Genomic DNA, 20,358 nt, shown 5'->3' on the forward strand with positions numbered 1-20,358 from the left:
CCTCCTGTATGAACTCTGTTATTTAGTTATTTCCATAGATTTTCTATTGGATTCAAGTCAGGTGATTGGCTGGGCCATTCTAGCAGTATTATTTTCTTTCTTTGAAACCAATTGAGAGTTTCCTTGGTTTTGTGTTTGGGATCATTGTCTTGATGAAATTTCCACCCTCGTTTCATCGTCATCATCCTGGTAGATGGCAACTGATTTTTATCAAGAATGTCTTGGTACATTTTTCCATTCATCCTTCCTTCCAGGACATGAAGTTTGCCAGTACTGTATGCTGAATAACAGCCCCACAATGTGATGTTCCCACTTCCAAACTTCACTGTTGTTATGGTGTTTTGGGGTGATGTGCAGTGCCATTTGACCCCCAAACATGGTGTGTATTATGGCATCTAAAAAGTTTGATTTTGGTCTCATTTGACCAGACTGTATTCTGCCAGTATTTCACAGGCTTGTCTAAATGTTGTGCAGTGAACTTTAAACAAGCTTCAACAATGGAGTCTTGCGTGGTGCGCGTGCATACAGGCCATGTCAGTTGAGTGGGGAAAGAACAAAGAGAGGGCGCACAGGCCTAGTGCATTGCCATAAAAAATGTTTAATAAAAAATAAAGTAGGTGTTGTACTCACAAACGACAATGTAGTCAAGGCACATCATAAAAGAACAGCTGGGTCAACACCGCGCTGAGTAGCAGTCCGCAATAGGGAGTGTAGACATCCAATAGTCTGACGCGTTTTGAGGACTTGCCTCTTCCTCACTTGCCTCTGAGGAAGAGGCAAGTCCTCAAAAAACGCGTCAGCCTATTGGATGTCTACACTCCCTATTGCGGACTGTTACTCAGCGCGGTGTTGACCCAGCTGTTCTTTTATGATGTGCCTTGACTACATTGTCGTTTGTGAGTACAACACCTACTTTATTTTTTATTAAACATTTTTTATGGTAATGCACTAGGCCTGTGCGCCCTCTCTTTGTTCTTTCCCCACTCAGTATATTTGGATTCCCCCGGTCCATTTGAGGGCAGCAAGGTGTGCGTGTTCCAGGACATTCTTAATGTGGTTGTAGCCTGCATCGAGTCCATCCCCAAGCGCAGGAGCATTTGTGTTTGCTGGTTCCATGTCAGTTGAGTGCATTACTTATTGTTGTCTTTGAAACAATTGTACCTAATAATTCCAGGTCTTTCCAAAGCTCTCCACAAGTGGTCCTTGGCTCTTAGACAACTCTTCTGATAATTCTTTTCACTCCTCTGTCAGATGTTTTGCCTGGTCGTGACCTCTTTATGGTGAAATTATGCTCTTTCTACTTCCAGATTATGGACCCAACAGCGCTCACTGGAACATTCAGAAGTTTAGATATCCTTCTGTAACCAATGCCATCAGTATATTTTGTAACAATAAGGTTGTGAAAGGTCTTGAGAGAGCTCTTTGCGTTTATCCATTATGAGATGCTTCTTGTGTGACACCTTGGTAATGAGACACCTTTTGTATAGGCCATCAATTGAGACTGAACCAGCTGATATTAATTTGCACTGAAAAGGGGCAGGATTGCTTTCTAATTATTGATAGATTTCAGCTGGTGTCTTGGCTTTCCATGCCTTTTTGCACCTCCCTTTCTTCATGTGTTCAACACTTTTTCCCTGTGTCATTCCAATTTATGACACATAACTTAATTTTTGAACGTATTTGTATTGGTTTCTTTGTATGTATGGATTGCATGGGTTGTTACCAACGTGGTGAAAATTTCATGCCAATAGCACCTTTAGGAATTTATTTACTGAGAAAAATGGTGATGTGTTCAATACTTATTTTACCCACTGTATTTCTATCTAGCCAAGGAATCTCAAGCAGTTCCTAGACATCCTTTTCCCCTATGCATTTGACCAAAGTCCTCTCTTCATTAGAAATGTATGTGTGGATAAAACACTATTTAATTCATTTTTAATATTCAAAGCAAACTCCCCCATCCATCTACGTCGCAATGCTTTTATTTTGCTGAGATGTTACCTTGAAAAACACCCCTCTAGCATTCCAGGCCATGAACATCTTAAGTGAAGACATATTAATTTACATTCTGAAATCTGGAATCCATCTACCCTTAGCTCAGGCATGCAGGCAGGAGGGTGTGCTTAACTGATAGAGCCCCTTCTCCCCTCCTGAAGACTCCTGGGATGTATGACATCATTTGCCTAGCCATTGAAACCAGGAACTAACTATAGAAACATAAAAAAAACCTTTAAAACAAGTAAATTTAATATACTTTCTGATCCATTTACTAATGTTAGCAGCATACTTTAGCTTGCAACACTATAGAGATGACAGTTGTAAGAGACATCTTGGGAAGAAGCATAGGAAATCTATTGAAAGAAATATATTTTCCAGTATTATTTAAAATAAATAACATTGTGCTTAATTTCAGCCCAGTGATCTAGAGTATATGTCCAAACAGAACAGTCTAATACAGATATTAATACTGTGTTTTAAGATGAATAGATTTGATAAACTTCTCATAATATGCATCCACTTATGAACTGTTTGTACTGTAAAGCTACATGTAAATGAATGCCTTTTCTGTGCAAATGAAATGAATGTCAGCATTTAAAATATCTGTTCTGCACTAGCAAAAAATATTTAATTCTTCCCTTTTACTGGAGTACTTCAAAATTATATTGAGGTAACATAGTGTCAGTTTTATTCTAACAGCTCTTCAGTAAATCCCTGGAGTCTTTTCCATGTGGCGTGTTTTAAGCTAATAATGCATAGCAACATCGTTAATAAGCTTTTATCTCACTTAGAGCTTCAACTCTGCACTGTTGACTGAGATGTATTGCATTTTAATTGTTTTGTCTTTTTTGTCATTGCAATAAACAATCTATATTTCTTCTAGCACACATGAAATTATAGTAAATAAGTGGCTCTTTGCCACATGGGACAGATGTTCAGAAATAATTGTCTGATCATAGTTTATATTCTTAGCCCATGGCAACTTTTAGCAACATACTTGTTAGAAGTTGCCTTGCATTTTCTTTGTCCTTCAGTGTGCTTATAAAAGTATTATGAGTGCATTGCTTATCACTGTAAACAGCAAACAAATCTGTTACTTCAGTAAGCAGTGAGGATAGCTTCACAAGGCCATAGAAATGTGTCTTATGTAAATACCCAATACAACCAATACAAACTCAAAACCTACTGTGGAGATCCATGAATAAAGGCAATAAAAGTGTTCCTTCCACCACATTTCATACAATGTCATTTAGAAGGAAGCATAATGCCTAAGTGGTTAACATCTCTCCAGACAGTACTGATGTTTTGGATTTGATACTGTTGCCTTGACCTAAAGCTCACCATAAATGGTTTTTTTGATTAGCCAACTGGCTGATCAAAAAAAAAAAACAGATTTCCCCATCCTCACATTTTAGCTGGATGTGGGACTCCTGCCTGCTGTACTCTTATATATACTGACAACAGGACTCCTCCTCTGCCAGAATACATCAAACACAAAATTTCCAACAGTCCTGTTCGAGAGGAGTTGATCACTAAAACTTGAACAGCCATAGATGGATCGAAATTTGGTTGGCCCCTAAACGGTTAAACTGTGATCCATCTATGGCTAGGTTTAGGTCTGAAATATTCAGATTAGATCAGTTTACCTATTGAAGAGCTGTGAGCATCTCTAGATAATCAGGGCGTAAACTGGTAAAGGTGAGGAGTCTGTTGTCTTTCATTGCCTTGCTCATAAATGTACCATGTGCTGTCTATAACAGTCCCTAACACTGCAGCTAGCTGCACTTCATTTATTTTTTAATTATTTATTTCAGGTACTTATATAGCACCATCAATTTATGCAGTGCTTTACATATATATTGTACACTCACATCAGTCCCTAATCCTCAGGCTGGGTTCACATATATGCAGTGCACCACATTACTGTGCAAATCACATGCTATTTGTGTGCGGTGCAATTGGAGCCATACATTTTGTATGGCTCCAATCGCACCACACCAGCACCAAAAAGGAGCAGGACTCTTTTTTTGGGTCCGCACTAGAATCAGATTGCATGGGTATTCACACCTATGCGATCCGATTCTGCACATCGCACCACGTTTTGCGGACCGATTCAAGGGTGTTGTTAAGTTAACATACACACCCACAGCGGTTCACATGAATGGGATGTGATTCTGATGCGGTGCAGAATTTGCACAGAAAACGCTGCGCATTCCGCACCGTATCAGTGTGAACCCAGCCACGAGGGATGTATAATCTAAGTTCCCTAACTTACATTCATACATACACATACTAGGGCCAATTTTTACAGGATCCAATTCACCTACCAGCAAGCTTCTCCTAATAAATGTCTCTGCTGGCAGTTTGTTAGAAAATATATCCTTGTGGAATTTAATGTTTGTGAAACTGTTTTCTTTGCTAAGGTAATTAACAAATACGGAGACTTATATGGAGCAGATAGAATTGCCGAACTCCTTGGATTGGATAAGAATGCTCTTGATTTCAGCCCTGTAGAAAAGACCAAAATAGAGGAGGGATCACTTGTATCATGGTGTGTATAAAATATTTGTTTCTTTTAATTATTATAAGTGCCTGCTATAATCAGTAAAATACTGTGAACATGAGTGCTGAATGTTGCACATAGATAGTGTTCCTACTTTGCCAAGCAAATGTTTATTGCTCATAAGTTCATTGCAGTGGAGAAAGTCAGCATCGCTCTTTTTACACATATCGGCTCCTGTCATTGCCAATGCAACTTACTATGTACATGTACTTCTCATTTCCATATAGTCATTAGCCTTGGGATCAGGCACATTTAAACACTTTGCATAATGCTGACCTTGAGGTGACATTCTAGAAAGAAATCTCCATATCATTTATAAGTGAACTTTTCATCTGTTAAAGTGTCTTTTATTTTTTTGTCTCCCCGCAGTGATCAGAATGTTCATACAGACCAAGAGTAATTCATAATTAGGAATGCATGTAAGAAAGGATCCTAAGCACTAACATTTAAAACTGAGTTATCTTAGAATTGTATGTATTTATGCCACAAACCTAAGCTGTATACAGTACATTATTCTTAGGCATGTTTTAAAGTGGAAATGCTACACCAAATAATGCAATTAATAGTTTTTATTAATCGGCATAAAAGGGAAATAAAAAGAAAAAAAATTATTTGGTGTAACCACTCTTTTCCTTTAAGAAGCAGCAGTTTTAGATGTACACATGCATACAGTTTCTGGAGGTAATCACATGGTTGGTTGTTCCAATCCTATTGGAGATTTTGCCACAGTTCTGCTGCAGACTTGGCTATGGTAGACTAGGTTCACACTAGTGCAGATGCAATTTGATCTGATTTTCATTGCGATTATGTAGTGTTACTTGGTTGCATTTTGGATTTGGTTTTCATATTCTGTGGGGCCAGAATCGCACTGGAATTACACTACAGTTGCACCCTTTCCAAAATCACACCATGCTGTGTTGAATTCATGTTAATGGACACCATTGAAAACGATGTGATTTCCATTGTCGTGCAATTCTGTGTGATTCAAGGTGCACCTGAAATCGCACTAGGGTGAACCAAGCCTTAGTTGTTTCTCTCTGCAAGTAATTGCCTGAGGGTTGTTGAGATTAGAACTCTGTGGGCATACTATTTGTAGCAGATACTGTTTTATAATTTGGGCTATGTTTGGGATTATTGTCATGCTGCATAATGAATTTTGGACTGATAGGAGTCAGCCTCCTTTACTGCACTGAAGGAAAATAATTACTTATTTTTAAGATTTGTCAAGATCACAAACCCCATTTTTACGAAATGCATCCCTAAACCTGCAAGGAAACTCCATTACATTTCAGTGGATTCTGCCAGTTCTGAGTTGATTGTGGTGCTGGACATCTGATTTCATAGGAAGTGGACTTGATTTTTTTCTCATTAGCTGCACTCAGTTTATGTGGTCTCAACTATTGCTTGTTTGTACAGAAGTGGTTAGGCAGCACACATGGAAACAATTGTCTGCTTGGAAAATTATGCTTGGAAGAGACCTTGATGAGGCAGTAGGTCCACCTTGTGTCTTGTCACTATGCTCACAGTTGGTATGGTGTCATTTTTTTCTATTGCAATCTCACTTTGTGGTATATTTCTACCATGCCAAGTGTTATTCCCTCTACACTGTTTCTGTTTCATTTATTCATTTTGGTTCAACTCAAGCTGGCCATACATGTGTAGAATCCTTTTATTCAGGCTGCAGGCCAAACAAAAGAAAATTACCAAATTCCTCCATCAAACCAAGGACAGATGAATCTGCCCTGCTGGGCTATTGTTTTCTAACAACCAATGCTGCCAGTTGTTATATAACAGGGCTATATGCCTACAAAATATATATATTTTTTGTACTGGATAATAGTTTATTACTGTGTTAGTTTCTTTCTTTAGTTACATTAAAATAATATATTGACTTGATTCACTTTTTGCAAAAATGTTTGAAACTTTATATTTTGTATAATCCAGCCTTTTTCAACTGTGCACTAAGCACCAGGCTGCATGTGTATGGCTCAGTGTACAATTAGAAATGCTAGCAAGGAAAAAGCATTTATGCCAGAATAAACTAAAGTTCTGCTTTAACTCATTCATTTCAGAACACACACATTTTATTCCACTGTGCGAAACAAAAAAGCATTAATAGGAGCGAAATATAAAAAAGCAACCAAAATACAGAACACTGCAATAGATTCTTGTACACAAATGTACACACATAAAAAAATAATACAACAATTAATGCAAATTTTTTTTTTGGTAGGCTGAGTTCAATTGACATGAAGTACCACATTTGGAAGCTTGGAGTGGTTTTTACTGACAATGTAAGTATCCGTCTTCATATAGATAACTTTGTTGTTGAAGATGCCATTTATGTAGCGAAGGTATAACTGGGCTGTGTTGTCATTTATAAATGTTTTCACTGTTTTATTTGCAGTCATTCCTTTACCTTGCCTGGTACACAACCATGTCAATACTTGGACACTACAACAACTTCTTCTTTGCAGCTCATCTCCTGGACATTGCAATGGGCTTCAAGACCCTAAGAACTATTCTCTCCTCAGTAACCCACAATGGAAAACAGGTAAACCTGTCTAAATGTTCTTACATTTCTAATAAATCTGATTATAGCAATTAATCTTATACATGACACAGATTACCATTTGATTGCAATTTTTCTAAAATAAGCACCAAGATTAAAAAAAAGATGAAGGCTTTACACTTTAGCATGGCCTGGTTTCTCTAGCAGCAGCATGTATGGTCTATGACTCACTGAATCCACTAATATGTTCACATTACTTATGCCAGAAAGAGTCTTGCCTAGCTGCAGACTGCTGAATTAAGTGCTGCTCATTTCACAGTTCAACCTTTGGTGTAGTACACTTAGCCATCCATCCTACATGAATAGCTGAGATATGTGGAGCCTTTGTAAATGGATAGTCATAAAAACCATGGAAGCTGTTCATAAACCATAATATCTGATATTAGCACTAGATTAGATAGTAATTCTTGCCACTTCTGTACTAGTACTTATAGTTGGGTCATGCACTTTTGTAAGAAAAAGTTTATCAAGGAAACTAATGTACAACTCCACTTCTCTGTAATATCATTGCTTGCTCTGTTAGCAGATAACATTTAGTTTCCATCTCTAAATGTTACCTGCTCTTCTACAAACTCCTTTCTGCCTATCCCCTTTCTATTGGCTTTTAGTGGCTGCTGTTTGTTGTAGTTTTCTCATGAATTATGAAAAGGCCAAGCAGCTGCTTTAAACATTCACAGCATGCACTATTAAATTTTACTGGTCGCATGAAAAACCCTGCAGAACCCTTCCTTCAGAATTAAGTGACAATTGTCCTCCTTATCAGGTTTATGTTTTTAGAAAAATAGTTTTATGTTAAATTTGTTACTTTTACTCAAAGTTTAGCACAACACACGATAATGCATTGCACAGTTGTGATCTTGGCCTAAAAGTTATGAAGCTTTTTTTAACAATGGTAATAATAAAAAGTTAACATCTGGATGACCAAATACAGAAATTATAGAAATTCCTGGACTGCCTCCTTTTAAAAGGAGACTCTAATGGTTCTGGATCAAACAGATTTTAGTTGTTTTTTTAAAGGTGTTACACCTTTTCAAACAATTCTATTGAATCTTTTTTTTGTATATACTGTCTTTGTTTTACAAACAAACATTTACTGCATGACAAAGGTTTTTCAGAGCACTCCATAGTACACAGCAGTACTTGCTTGCCTTGTGACTTCCTTTGTGACTCAAACCCTAGACCCTAAACCCTGTACAACATAGAATCAGTCACCACTGTATGCCATTCAGTTATATGTAAAGTGAGTAAGGAGTTTGTAAAGAAAATTATTTTTTCAGTAGTTATACATATGTAAAAAGGGGCATACAAATCAACCTGCTGACTCAAAACAGGCATAATATTCATGTAAAATATTTCATATTTACCTAAGAAAAAAATAATAATTTTAGAAACAACCCTGATCATGTTAATATTTTTGATGAACTAATGTATAAATAATTTGTATATACTGTATATATGGAGAATGTATCTCCAGAATCTTGGGGTTCTCGACTTCTGTGCATTTTTTGCTTGTTTTATGGTCATCCCCCTACAGTTATCTGCTTTCAAACTGAAAGTGGCAGGCTACTCAGGTTAAGTTAAGTTAGTGACATCATCTAAATGAAGGCTAATCATAGTCAGGAACATTTCATCCCAATATGGCTGTGTTCTATGTTATCTCCGGGGTTTCTGGTACAGCAGGTAAAATAGGGATTGAACACGTCACGATTTTTCTCAGTAAATATATTTCTAAAGGTGCTCTTGACATGTCACCACATGTCAGTAACAACCCATGGAATCCTTACATACAAAGAAACCAAAACAAATACGTTCAGAGATTAATTTACGTGTAATAAAATGGAATGAAAGGGAAAAGTATTGAACACGCTAACTGAAATTTATTTTAACACTTCGTACAAAATCTTTTGTTGGTAATGACAGCTTCAAATCGCCTCCTGTATGGAGAAACTAGTCGTATACATTGCTCAGGTGTGAGTTTGGCCCATTCTTCCACACAAACCGCCTTCAAATCTTGAAGGTTCCTCTTCTATGAACTCTGATCTTTAATTCTTTCCATAGATTTTCTATTGGATTCAAGTCAGGTGATTGGATGGTTGGGCCATTCTAGCAGCTTTATTTTCTTTCTTTGAAACCAATTGAGAGTTTCCTTGGCTTTATGTTTGGGATCATTGTCTTGGTGAAATGTCCCCTCATTTCATCTTCATCATCCTGGTGGATGGCAGCAGATTTTTATCAAGAATGTCTTGGTACATTTTTCCATTCATCCTTCCTTCAATGATATGATATGATGTTTGCCAGTTCCGTATGGTGAAAAACGGCTCCACACCATGATGTTCTCACCTCCAAACTTCACTGTTGGTATGATGTTTTGGGGTGATGTGCAGTGCCATTTGACCTCCGTGCATGGTGTGTATTATGGCATCCAAAGAGTCCAATTTTGCTCTCATCTGGCCAGACTATATTCTCCCAGTATTTCCCAGGCTTGTCTAAATGTTGTGCAGCAAACTAAACAAGCTTCACCATGATTTTTCTTCAGCAATTGAGTCTTGCGTGGTGAGCGTGCGTACAGGTTTGAGTGCATTATTTATTTTTTTTTCTTTGAAATAATTGTGCCTGCTAATTCCGGGTATTTCTAAAGCTCATGAAAATGTAACTTCATTTTCTAAGAAGGAACTTTTTGATTTAAATTCACTCTTGATTTAATACACATTTGAGATACCATGGATTCAACTTGGAAATTCTTTTCTAGATGTGTTTTGGCCATTCTGCACTATAAAAGTCTGCTTCTTTAGCATGTTTTGGCCTAGTAATTTTTATGTATAAACTCCACCTCAATGCTATAAATAGAGGTAAGAATAGGAAAAGACTAAAATGTTAAGGATTGTTGCTGAAGGAATAGTTTGCTTTTATACAACCCACCCTTTAACTGCTTCCGTGCTGCCCTATAGCAGAAACACTATATACGTTTTTCATTTCCATGTAGGGGGCACGCGCGCCTGTGCTTGTGAAACACACACACAGCCCACATAATAAAACAGCATACCGCTAATCCTTTGATTGCCCCCCATGTTAACTCCTTCCTGCCCAGTGCCATTAGTACAGTGTCAGTGCTTTTTATTAGCCCTGATCACTGTATTATTTATATATATATATATATATATATATATATATTAAAAATTTAAATTGTAGGTCTTTTTTGTTTATAGTGCAAAAAATAATAAACCGCACAGTCGATCAAATACCACAAAAAGAAAGCTCAAGTTGTGGGGAAAGAAAAGGACGCAAATTTAATTTGGGTGCAGAGTTGCATGACTGCGCAATAGTCAGTTAAAGTAACGCAGTGCTGTGTCGCAAAAAATGGCCTGGCCAGGAAGGGAGGTAAATCCTCTGGCGGGCAAATGCAAGTTAACAGGTGCCTGCTTTAAGATATAGACATTATTTTGGAAAATATACATCAACAAATAGACTTCAAATTCCATCACCTTTGGATGCACGCTTTCCAAAATAGAGCATCAAGCACATGCCACAGTTGTCCTATTTCTTCTTCTATAAACCCCAGGGAATATGACAGTACAGACCACCTTTAATAGATATGAATTCTGAGATGAGCTTATAAAATGTATCCCTGCTGATGGACTTTACAGCTGTGTATTCATGTAGTGCGGTACTTTTCTCCTCATAGTACAAATTTTAATGGCACGGTCATTTTCCAAGATTTTACAACAGTACGGAATGTTTTCTGAAAGTATTTGCTTTGGAAATCTAGGCAGACTTGCTAAAATTTCAAATCAGACGTGTAGCAAAAGGAACTACTCTCCTTGCTAAAGTGTTAAAAAAAAGTGGACTGAATGACTCCTAAAGTTGCATCCAATCTCCTGCAGTCTTTAACCAGATTTCACAGTTCAGACTCGTGTTTCAGATACTGAGGGAGAATTCAGGCTGTATAGTTGTAAGATAATTTCAAGATCACACAGATCAAACATAGAAGACTGAGTGTGAGGATTTATACAGGGATGCTACTATAATACTATTGCAGTTTCACAGCTGCTACTTGGTATAATAAATGATGTTGCATAGCTTACAGTTCATTCATTTACTCAGTGCTCTTCTCCAGCACTCTTTTCTACAGCTGTATAAGATGAAGGTCCATTAACACAGCCTGGGCACAAAATTGTTCAGCATTATATTTTATCAACCATTCTGTCTTTAAAATTGTTCTTACCAACTAACATATCATTAGGAAAAGGGTATTGTTTAGTTCCTGTGTTGCCCAAAGCAAGTCACTTTCAGATTTGCAAATTCTGTCATCCATTGTCTGGAATTTTCAATCTGATTGGTGGTTACAAAGAGGTTTTACTGTGTAGGTAGGTCCACTGTGTTCATAATGTGTGTTCTTAATTCCATGTGTACAAATGTTTGTGTTTTTGAAATGTAGAATTAGATCTGGTTTATGGTTAATGTCATATGTTTCCCCAGCTGGTGCTCACAGTCGGTCTTCTGGCTGTAGTTGTTTATCTCTATACTGTTGTGGCCTTCAACTTCTTCCGAAAATTTTATAACAAAAGTGAAGATGAAGATGACCCTGATATGAAATGTGATGACATGATGACGGTATGTCCCAAACAACATATGCAAAAATAAATATAATTGGATAGAGGTAGCACAATATTAGTACTCCTTCAAAGACCCATGTCCAATGTTAGGGGTAGAAATCTCCTAGCCTGGCACATAGTGAACACTATAGACTTTAATAACATGGCTTATGTATTACAACTGGATAAAAAGAACATGCCTGTGTTATACCACTAATCACATCTTAACAATTACTTAGATCTTCTAACTTGTGGCAAAACCGTGATGGCTAGAATCAGTTATAAGCAACAGTTGTCTTCCTTAAACTCCAGTATTTATCCACATATCTAAATCTGCAATGGACTATCCCATAACCATGCAACCAATCAGATATCATACACTTTTCTCTGGTTGTATGAAAACCATTTAATTACTTGGAATTATAGACATGTTCAGCTGTCCCACAAAATGTTCACTTAGTTTGGCTTAGAATATAATTTCATTGGGGCCAAACATCCAGATTGAGAACATGTTGTGACAGCAGGGCAAAGGGGAGAGCTCTGTCTACATCCACAAATACATAAAGAGTGATGGTTACTTGTTTTAGTCTGTTATGTATCCATATTGTGTGCTTTTATTGATGAAATAATGATTAGCATTGTAATTGCCATATTATGTATTTTATTTTATGTATTAAAAATGTAATGGTACCAGCTTTATTGGTCATGTGAGGCCTATGCCTCCATCACCCTTCTAAGAACCCGTCCTGCCTTGTTTGGAACCTGGGACAGTAATTGTAGTTTGCAACTTCCATAAGTGTACTACATGATTCTGACACATTGCTTGGTTTTGCTGACCAGATCAACTGTGCTTTATTCTTGCTTTACAGTGTTATCTGTTCCACATGTATGTGGGAGTGAGAGCTGGAGGTGGAATTGGAGATGAGATTGAGGACCCTGCCGGTGACCCTTACGAGATGTATCGTATTGTGTTTGACATCACCTTCTTCTTCTTTGTTATCGTCATACTTCTGGCCATTATTCAAGGTGAATAAAGCAGCCCAAAGATTATGTGATTTTCTTTCCTTCCACCACAGGTTTAAGGAAAGGAAATCGCTAAATTCCCCCATCAACATAGTCAGTATTGATGGGGGAATCCCTCCCGCAGCACTATTGTGTTCTGCCATTGGGGAGCCTACCTGGCTGGAAGAACACAATAATGATCGCTAGCGCAGGGCTTAAAATTTCAAGTCTAGACCTACTAGCCAGGCAAAAACCTTACTCTTCACCAGTTGCCCCACCAAACCTTACCCAGGGCCGCCTCCATCCCCACCCCAGGCCCGTCCCCCAAATTAAAGTCAGCTTCAAAACAAGGCTTGGAGCGCAAGTGGATCCCCAAGCCTGGGGATCGTGTTGCAAGCCACCCGCTCCATCAATAAATGTGCAGGGCATTACTGTGCTCGCCAGAAAGGAATTACCCCTCCCATTTGGCGAGTGGAATTTTCAAGCCCTGCGCTAGCGGCTATAGCCGCTGGCAGTAACTGCTTGTAAAAAAAACTGAGAGGTTAGTTGTACCCAAGTTGATCAATGAAATGAAACCAGCCTACCCATAGATGGATCAAATCTTGGCCGGTTCCTGCTGAACCATTTTTGATCCATCTATGGCCAGCTTAACTTTGTTAAATTATTTAGAACACTGCCAACTTCTGATGTTCTGACCGCCCTCCAGCCACAAGTAGTGAGGGAGTTGCTTGCAAACTAACTTTATCTGCAGACGTATAAGCCATTACACCATTTTTAAAATGTAATACATTGTGGCTTCTTAGAATATATGGCATTACTAGCTGAAAGAGACGTTGGACAGTCATGTTTTAAAATTTCAGGCTAAAAGAAGGATAATCTGTGTTCCATCTTAAAAACAGCAGCACACACCGGTTCTCGGTTCTGAAGGAGAGAGGAAGAAGCGCCTCTAAGTGCAGCAGACCACTTTAATATATAATAAAAAGTAGGAACACTCACATGGTAGTAGAGTAATAAAAGCATGTAGGGTATTGTGGTATAGAAACACCATGTGGAACGGCTGTCACTGGTGCCTGCATCATCCACATCTCAGTGGTAGGGAGCGTGGTTCAGGAGGGAGACAGATGTGGAGCTAGCCGGCCAGCATGCACGTACTTCTAAAGATGGCGGCTGGAACGCACGCTGAACCGCAACGTCGGTGTAGGCGTGATGTCGTCGGTGACCACGATGCAATGTGACGCGTTTCGGAGCATGCGCTGACTTCTAATGGTGGAAGCGCACTCCTTTCTCAAGCAGGGGAATGACATGGCAGAAGGGCCGTTCCTTTTATAATGGCTAATGTGCCTTAATTGGCAATCAACAATTCGGGAACAACAATTAGCATAATTGGAAACGTGGGTTAGTGATGAGGAACATGTGGGTCTTACAATTAAAAGCATAAGTAGGGGAAGACAACACAGTAGCAGGGGAAAATTACAATAATAGGGGAAAAAAAGGGGAAACAAATGACAAACATTACCATGATACAGGTAATGGGGGAAGAATTAAAATGATATAAAAAAGGGGGGATAAGAATAAAATAATGAATAAAAATATGAAAAAATTAGATAAAAAGCAATTAAAAAAACACAAACATAAAAAACTATGCATAATCCTCCCTGGGGTGCCATAATGGATATGAATAAGTATATAAATGAGTATAATAATAGAAAATGGAAAAAAATATTAAAATTAAATTTAGTAAATAAATGCATGATGTATGGAAATAAACGCATGAATATGGAAAAAACATAATATGGGAAAAAGGATGGGAAAAAAATTTAAATTGAAGATTAAAAAATAATGGAATAAATTAATGAATAAATAAAATAGAATATGTTGCGAATACTTGTCAGAAAAAATTGAAAAAAAATCAATGGTTAGCACTTCTGCCTGGCAGTACTAGGGTCGTTGGTTCAAATCTCAGCCACGGCACCACCTGCCTGGAGTTTGCATGTTCTCCCTGTGGCTGCATGGGTTTCCTCTGGGTACTCCGGTTTCTCCCACGCGCCAAAGACATGCTGGTAGGTTAATTGGATCCCGTCTAAATTGGCCCTAGTATGTGTATGTATGAATGTGAGTTAGGGACCTTAGATTGTACGCCCCTTGAGGGTTAGGGACTGATGTGAATGTACAAAATATATATATATATATATATATATATATATATGTGTGTGTGTGTGTAAAGCGCTGCGTAAATTGACGGCGCTATATAAGTACCTGAAATAAATAAATAAATGTAAAAAAATTGGTTAAAAATTAAAATGATGAGATAAGGCGGAGTAAAATGTGTTAGAGAATAGTGTTAACATCTAATTCCTCATTCAGACCACCTGGGGACAAAGTGACCAATATGAAAATCCAGTACGTTTCTATTCCATACCTCTGTTCTGAAACTGTGCTTACCCTTTTAGCCACAGGTTTCACCTTAACATTCAGAAACCAATCATTGTGGCCACATGAGATTTGTTAACCACTAGCCTACAGGGCACTTATACCCCCTTTCTTCCCAGGCCAATTTCCAGCTTTCAGCGCTGTCACACTTTGAATGACAATTGCGCGGTCATGCAACACTGTACCCATATGAAATTTTTATCATTTTTTTTTTTGAGACAGAGCTTTCTTTTGGTGGTCAGTCAGTGCCACCTATCGATGCCAAAAATACATTTTTTCTTAAACAAACCAAAAACCACTGAAATATTTTTAAAAAAAGTTTTTTCTTAGTTTTTGTTATACAATTTTGTAAATAAGTGATTTTTCTCCTTCACTGATGTGCACTAATGGGGCTGCAATGATGGACACTGATGAGGAGGCACTGGTAGGTTGCACTGATGGGCATTGACAGACATCACTGATGGGCACTGAAAGACAGCACTGATACATGACACTGATATATGGCACTGATAGGCGGCACTGACTGGCACTGATAGGCGACACTGACTGGCACTGATAGGCGACACTGACTGGCACTGATAGGCGACACTGACTGGCACTCATTGGCAGCACTGATTGGCATTGATAGGTGGCACTGACGGGTGACACTGAAAGGCAGCTCAGATGGGCACTGATATGTGGCATTGATGTGCACTGGTATGCACTGATATGTGGCACTGATGGGCACTGTCACGTGGCACTGATTAGCACTGACAGCTGGCACTGATGGACACTGACACGTGGCACTTCTGGGGCCATACTGATCATCAAGGCACACTGATCATCAGTGCCCTGATGATCAGTGTACATGTCCCCTCCATGGAAAGCCAATTACCGGCTCTCCTCACCTCTCGAGCTGTCAGCAAGACAGCTTGAGAGGAGAGAAATGCCGATAACCGGCATTTCCGTGTTTACATGTGATCAGCTGTGATTGGACACAGCTGCTCACATGACCGAGCCGACATCTTCGGCTCTTTCCATGTTCCGCTGTGTCCGAGGGACACAGCGCACCGGCGATCGCCGCGCTGCATGCTCCCTGAGCCGCGCATGCGCGCTGAGTATGTAAGGACGTCATATCAGAACAAGAGAACCACCTTGCGCCCGTCATTGTACTATATGGCGGGCGGAAGGTGGTTAAAAACCAACCCTCTCTTTTTCTGTACTTACTGTGCACAGAGGGAGAGGCATAGCTGTCACTGTTGTGAATTGTGTATAAAATAATGTAATTAAATTGGTTTAAAACTGAATTCCATGTACACCGCTAGATACACAGATGAAATGCATACATGGGAACTGTTTTACCTACCAAAGAATTTGTAATTCTTTCCTTCCAGAACGGAGATTTCAGCTGGCCATACATGGATTGAAATTCGGCCAGTTCCTGCTGAACCGGCCAAATTTCAATCCATTTTTGCCAGCTCCTGTTCGACTTTTGATTCACTTTTCATAAGTAGTCCTGCTGGAAAGTTTCAATTCAATCACTGCTTGCAGCTAATTGGCTGCAGCACTGAACAGTGTACTCGGACAGTGGGGGAGGCCCACTGTCAGAATACAATGTCACAGGATTCCCAGATCCACATTGAATGTGTGGGTAGGGGAATTGGGTCAGTTTTATTCTTTCAACCTGCAGGCTGAGTAAAAAAACTGACCCATGTATGGTCAGCTTTGCACATTCCTTCTAGACAACACAGCCAGAATTGTGACCTCTTCTCCAGTTAAGGAACTCAGCCCCTCCAGCCTCATAGACATTGAAGAAAATGCAGCGGGCTGAGAAGTTAATCTGTCTGGTCTCTCCTCTAGTCAACATGTTCTTTGTCAGCACATTGTGTAATATATCACACCTGGTTGGTTCCTCGTGCTGCCCCTCATTGCTGTTGTGTAGATGATAACAGGAGGATAATACTTTGTAAAATTTATGTTACTTGTATTGGTTGCATTTAAAAATGCATGTAATGATTTGAAAAAATACATAACTGCATAAACTGTGACTAAAATTTGTTTAATGTAAAAATAACCAAAACATACTATTTAAACACCTTTGTCAGTTTATAAAAACATGATCAGGAAGATAATAAATGTATATGTTAATAAATGCTCCGTGTACCCATAAACAGAGTGTGGTACCATGGTAGCTATCGACAAAAATAATCGCTTGGATTTAGGGTGGTACTATTTGTTGGCAAACTAAATAGATTGCAGTTCAAGCCTTCAAAGCACATCAGCCTCTTCTTTACACAATATGAACTGAAATTAATTAACATTCATGTTATACATGAAACAACACGCAAGTGGCATTAGATGCTAAAACGTTTAGTTTATGTAAGAATCAGGGAGTGTTATTCAGTACAGCATTTGAGGCACTTTTCTTGTGAAGCCTTTAAAAAGCCCTGTGCCTGATTCAGGAAACCATTGTGACAATTCTGTTGAAGCCTTAGTTTACTGTGCCTTTAAATAGTTAGTTTGGTCCAAGCTGGAACAAATGATCAAGGGGCACTTTTCAGGAGCACTGTATAAACTGTATGTAGCTTCATCTACATACTGCACAGTATACAGCACTGTGATCCAGTAGTTGGATGGGATTCTTCCCATCCCGCTCCCAGAACAAAATCAAGTTTTACAGGTAGCCTTGTATTCTAGGAATACTCTGCTTGACTGAGACAGGCAGACGACATCACAATTTCCACCTCAGCCAATCAATGAAAGGTTTGTATTCATTCATAGAAGCCTCCATCCCAGTGGCGGAGCACAGTGCTGTATACTGCATAGCTGATGCTAAATACAGTTTATACAGTGCAGCCAGAAAGTTGGTGTAACTTGTTAGTGAAGAAAATAGTTTGTTTTGGACCAGATGAACTATTTAAGGGCACAGTAAACATGGAGTTAGACTTTAAGATTGCTGATTTGTACAACAGTTTCAGGTAGTTCTTATATATACTAGTCGCTGTAGCTGCAATAAGAGAGACTGAAGGTAAAATGCTATGTTGGTGTACAGAGACTGCTTCTGTGTGTATACTGCCTGCCTGTCTGTACAGTGAGGGGTGGCCATTCTCACATAGAGTATAGACACTCGCAGGCTGAGTTTGGAGGGTAGCAGGACAAAGGACAGTTCCTGGAGTCAGGATCAAGTCCCAACCAGAGCAGCCATCTCTGCTGTCTCTTTGTGATTTAGTTGAGGTTACTGATTATATTGTTGTGTGTGAAAATGTATGTGCCACTATGATGATCTGTGGACTATCATCCCAGACACATCTCCACATCAAAGGGGCTTTACAAAGATTCACACCATCTCTACTAAATCTGCTTTATACAGGATGAAAGAAATCTAACAGATTCCTTCATTCACTCTAAATGGTATGGATAGATGAGTCTACTGCTGCAGGCTATTGTATTCTGACAGCTGGTGCTGTCGGCTGTTAGAATACATTAACAGTGCTGGCATCTGACTGGATGCAGCCACTTTTTTTGGCCAACAACTTTCCACCTGGCTCCTTCAACAAGTCAATTGAACAATCCACTTTTGTTGAGCAGGGTGGTGCCAACAAAGCCACCCACAGAATGAACTTCAGTCGACTCAGCATGAATCTGCTAAAAATTGATGAGTGTATGGCCAGCTTTAGGTGCTAAGTGTGACAGGACATTTTCTCTATTTCACATAGATCCATATCTATGTTTTGTAAACTTTTTAGCACTGAATGCCTTTCATTTGTTTACTTTATAGCATCTGTATCCGTGTTGTTTTATGTATAAAATTCATGTTTTTTACTGTCAGTTCATATTGTCTAAAGAAGAGGTTGATATGCTTCAAAAGCTTGCATTACAATCTTTTTAGTTATCCAGTAAATTGTTCCACCCTAAATCCAAATTTCTGCTTATGTTCATACACAACTGAAAAAAATATTTATCAAGGCATATTGGTCATATAACTATTGTCAAGTTAACTGGTGCACAGTGATGCTGCTAAATTTGATCTGGGGATCTAGGCTTCTATAACTAACATTCTCCAAACGCTGTTTCATATAGTCTAAATTTCAGAGCTATTCCTTTTAAATAATTTAGCTACAATGCTAAGGATTGTGGCTTACAAGACAGCAGCAAAAGAAAACACTCTGCAGGGGCCAGTTGTAAACCCAACAGTACATGAATTCATATTAATTGATAAAGGTTCCAGTATAACTGCTTTTCATATAATATTTGGTATGTTTTGCCATAGGTTTGATCATTGATGCTTTTGGAGAGCTGAGAGATCAACAGGAACAAGTGAGGGAAGACATGGAGGTATGCAAAAGTCCAGCAAAGTAACTGTATGTACCTAGGAAAAACAGCAGATACACTCCATACAAAGGCTTATGCACACAGAGCTTTAAAAATGCCTCTTACATGATTTTTACAGGCGTTGAGCATGTATTTTTTAGTCTGTGAAAACACCTCTATGTGAACCTATGTGTCCATGCACACATACTGTAGGTGTTTACAGGCTTTTATAGAAAAGCAACATTTACAGGCTGAAGAAAACCCACCAAAGGTGCATTCAGGAGAGGGGCTGAAGTGCAGAAAAAAATGTGGAACACACCTAAATGCTCATAAACCTTAGACGCATCTAACATTGTGTGTTAATGCATTCCAATAGCCAGAATAAATTAATAGTCTAGCCACTTGAATGCATTAACCCTCAACAGCTAGATATGCCTAAACAAATGTGCAATACACTGCTTATAGCATGTTTTTTAAGCAGCATTTTCCTACCAAGAGTTCTGGCATTAGAGAGGCGTTTACAGACTCCCCATGTTCATGAGGCCTAAAGGGACTGTTGTATCAATTTCAGTGCAGTAATACTAACTCCCATTACGTTTTTAAGTTAAAAAAGGCAGGATTTTTGTATTTACCATAATATCTTTTCTTTATCTTAAATATATATATTTTTGGAATTGAGGGTCACAGGAATTCTTATGCTGTTGGGATGTCCAAAAGCAGACCAACAGAGGGATGGGCAAAATAGTCTAACAAACCCATGAAAAACTGGGGACTGCTTGCAGCTCATATAGCCACTAGAAGATCCCAGAATATGGCATCAAATGAGGTCTACATATCTACCTGTAGAAGAAACAGAGAATCGGGTGGTAGCCTTGCAAAGTGTGAAAGGATGCCTGATGCTGAATAGACCA

General features: G+C 38.8%; 1 protein-coding gene across 8 annotated transcripts in view; it reads left to right on the forward strand.

Annotated features, from left to right (window-relative positions):
* The window catches only part of RYR3 (ryanodine receptor 3), a 954,561-nt gene that overhangs the window by 908,908 nt on the left and 25,295 nt on the right, over positions 1-20,358 (forward strand). For all 8 annotated transcript variants that reach the window (XM_089671311.1, XM_089671312.1, XM_089671314.1 and 5 more), the window contains 6 exons: positions 4,422-4,549; positions 6,795-6,855; positions 6,969-7,115; positions 11,610-11,744; positions 12,595-12,751; positions 19,407-19,471. In XM_089671311.1, coding sequence (XP_089527437.1) covers positions 4,422-4,549; positions 6,795-6,855; positions 6,969-7,115; positions 11,610-11,744; positions 12,595-12,751; positions 19,407-19,471 — 693 coding nt within the window. The remainder of the gene's footprint in view (positions 1-4,421; positions 4,550-6,794; positions 6,856-6,968; positions 7,116-11,609; positions 11,745-12,594; positions 12,752-19,406; positions 19,472-20,358) is intronic.

This window comes from Staurois parvus, unplaced genomic scaffold (assembly GCF_062004578.1).
Source record: "Staurois parvus isolate SC_StPar_1 unplaced genomic scaffold, SC_StPar_1.0 ptg000104l, whole genome shotgun sequence".
Classification (NCBI taxonomy): domain Eukaryota; kingdom Metazoa; phylum Chordata; class Amphibia; order Anura; family Ranidae; genus Staurois; species Staurois parvus.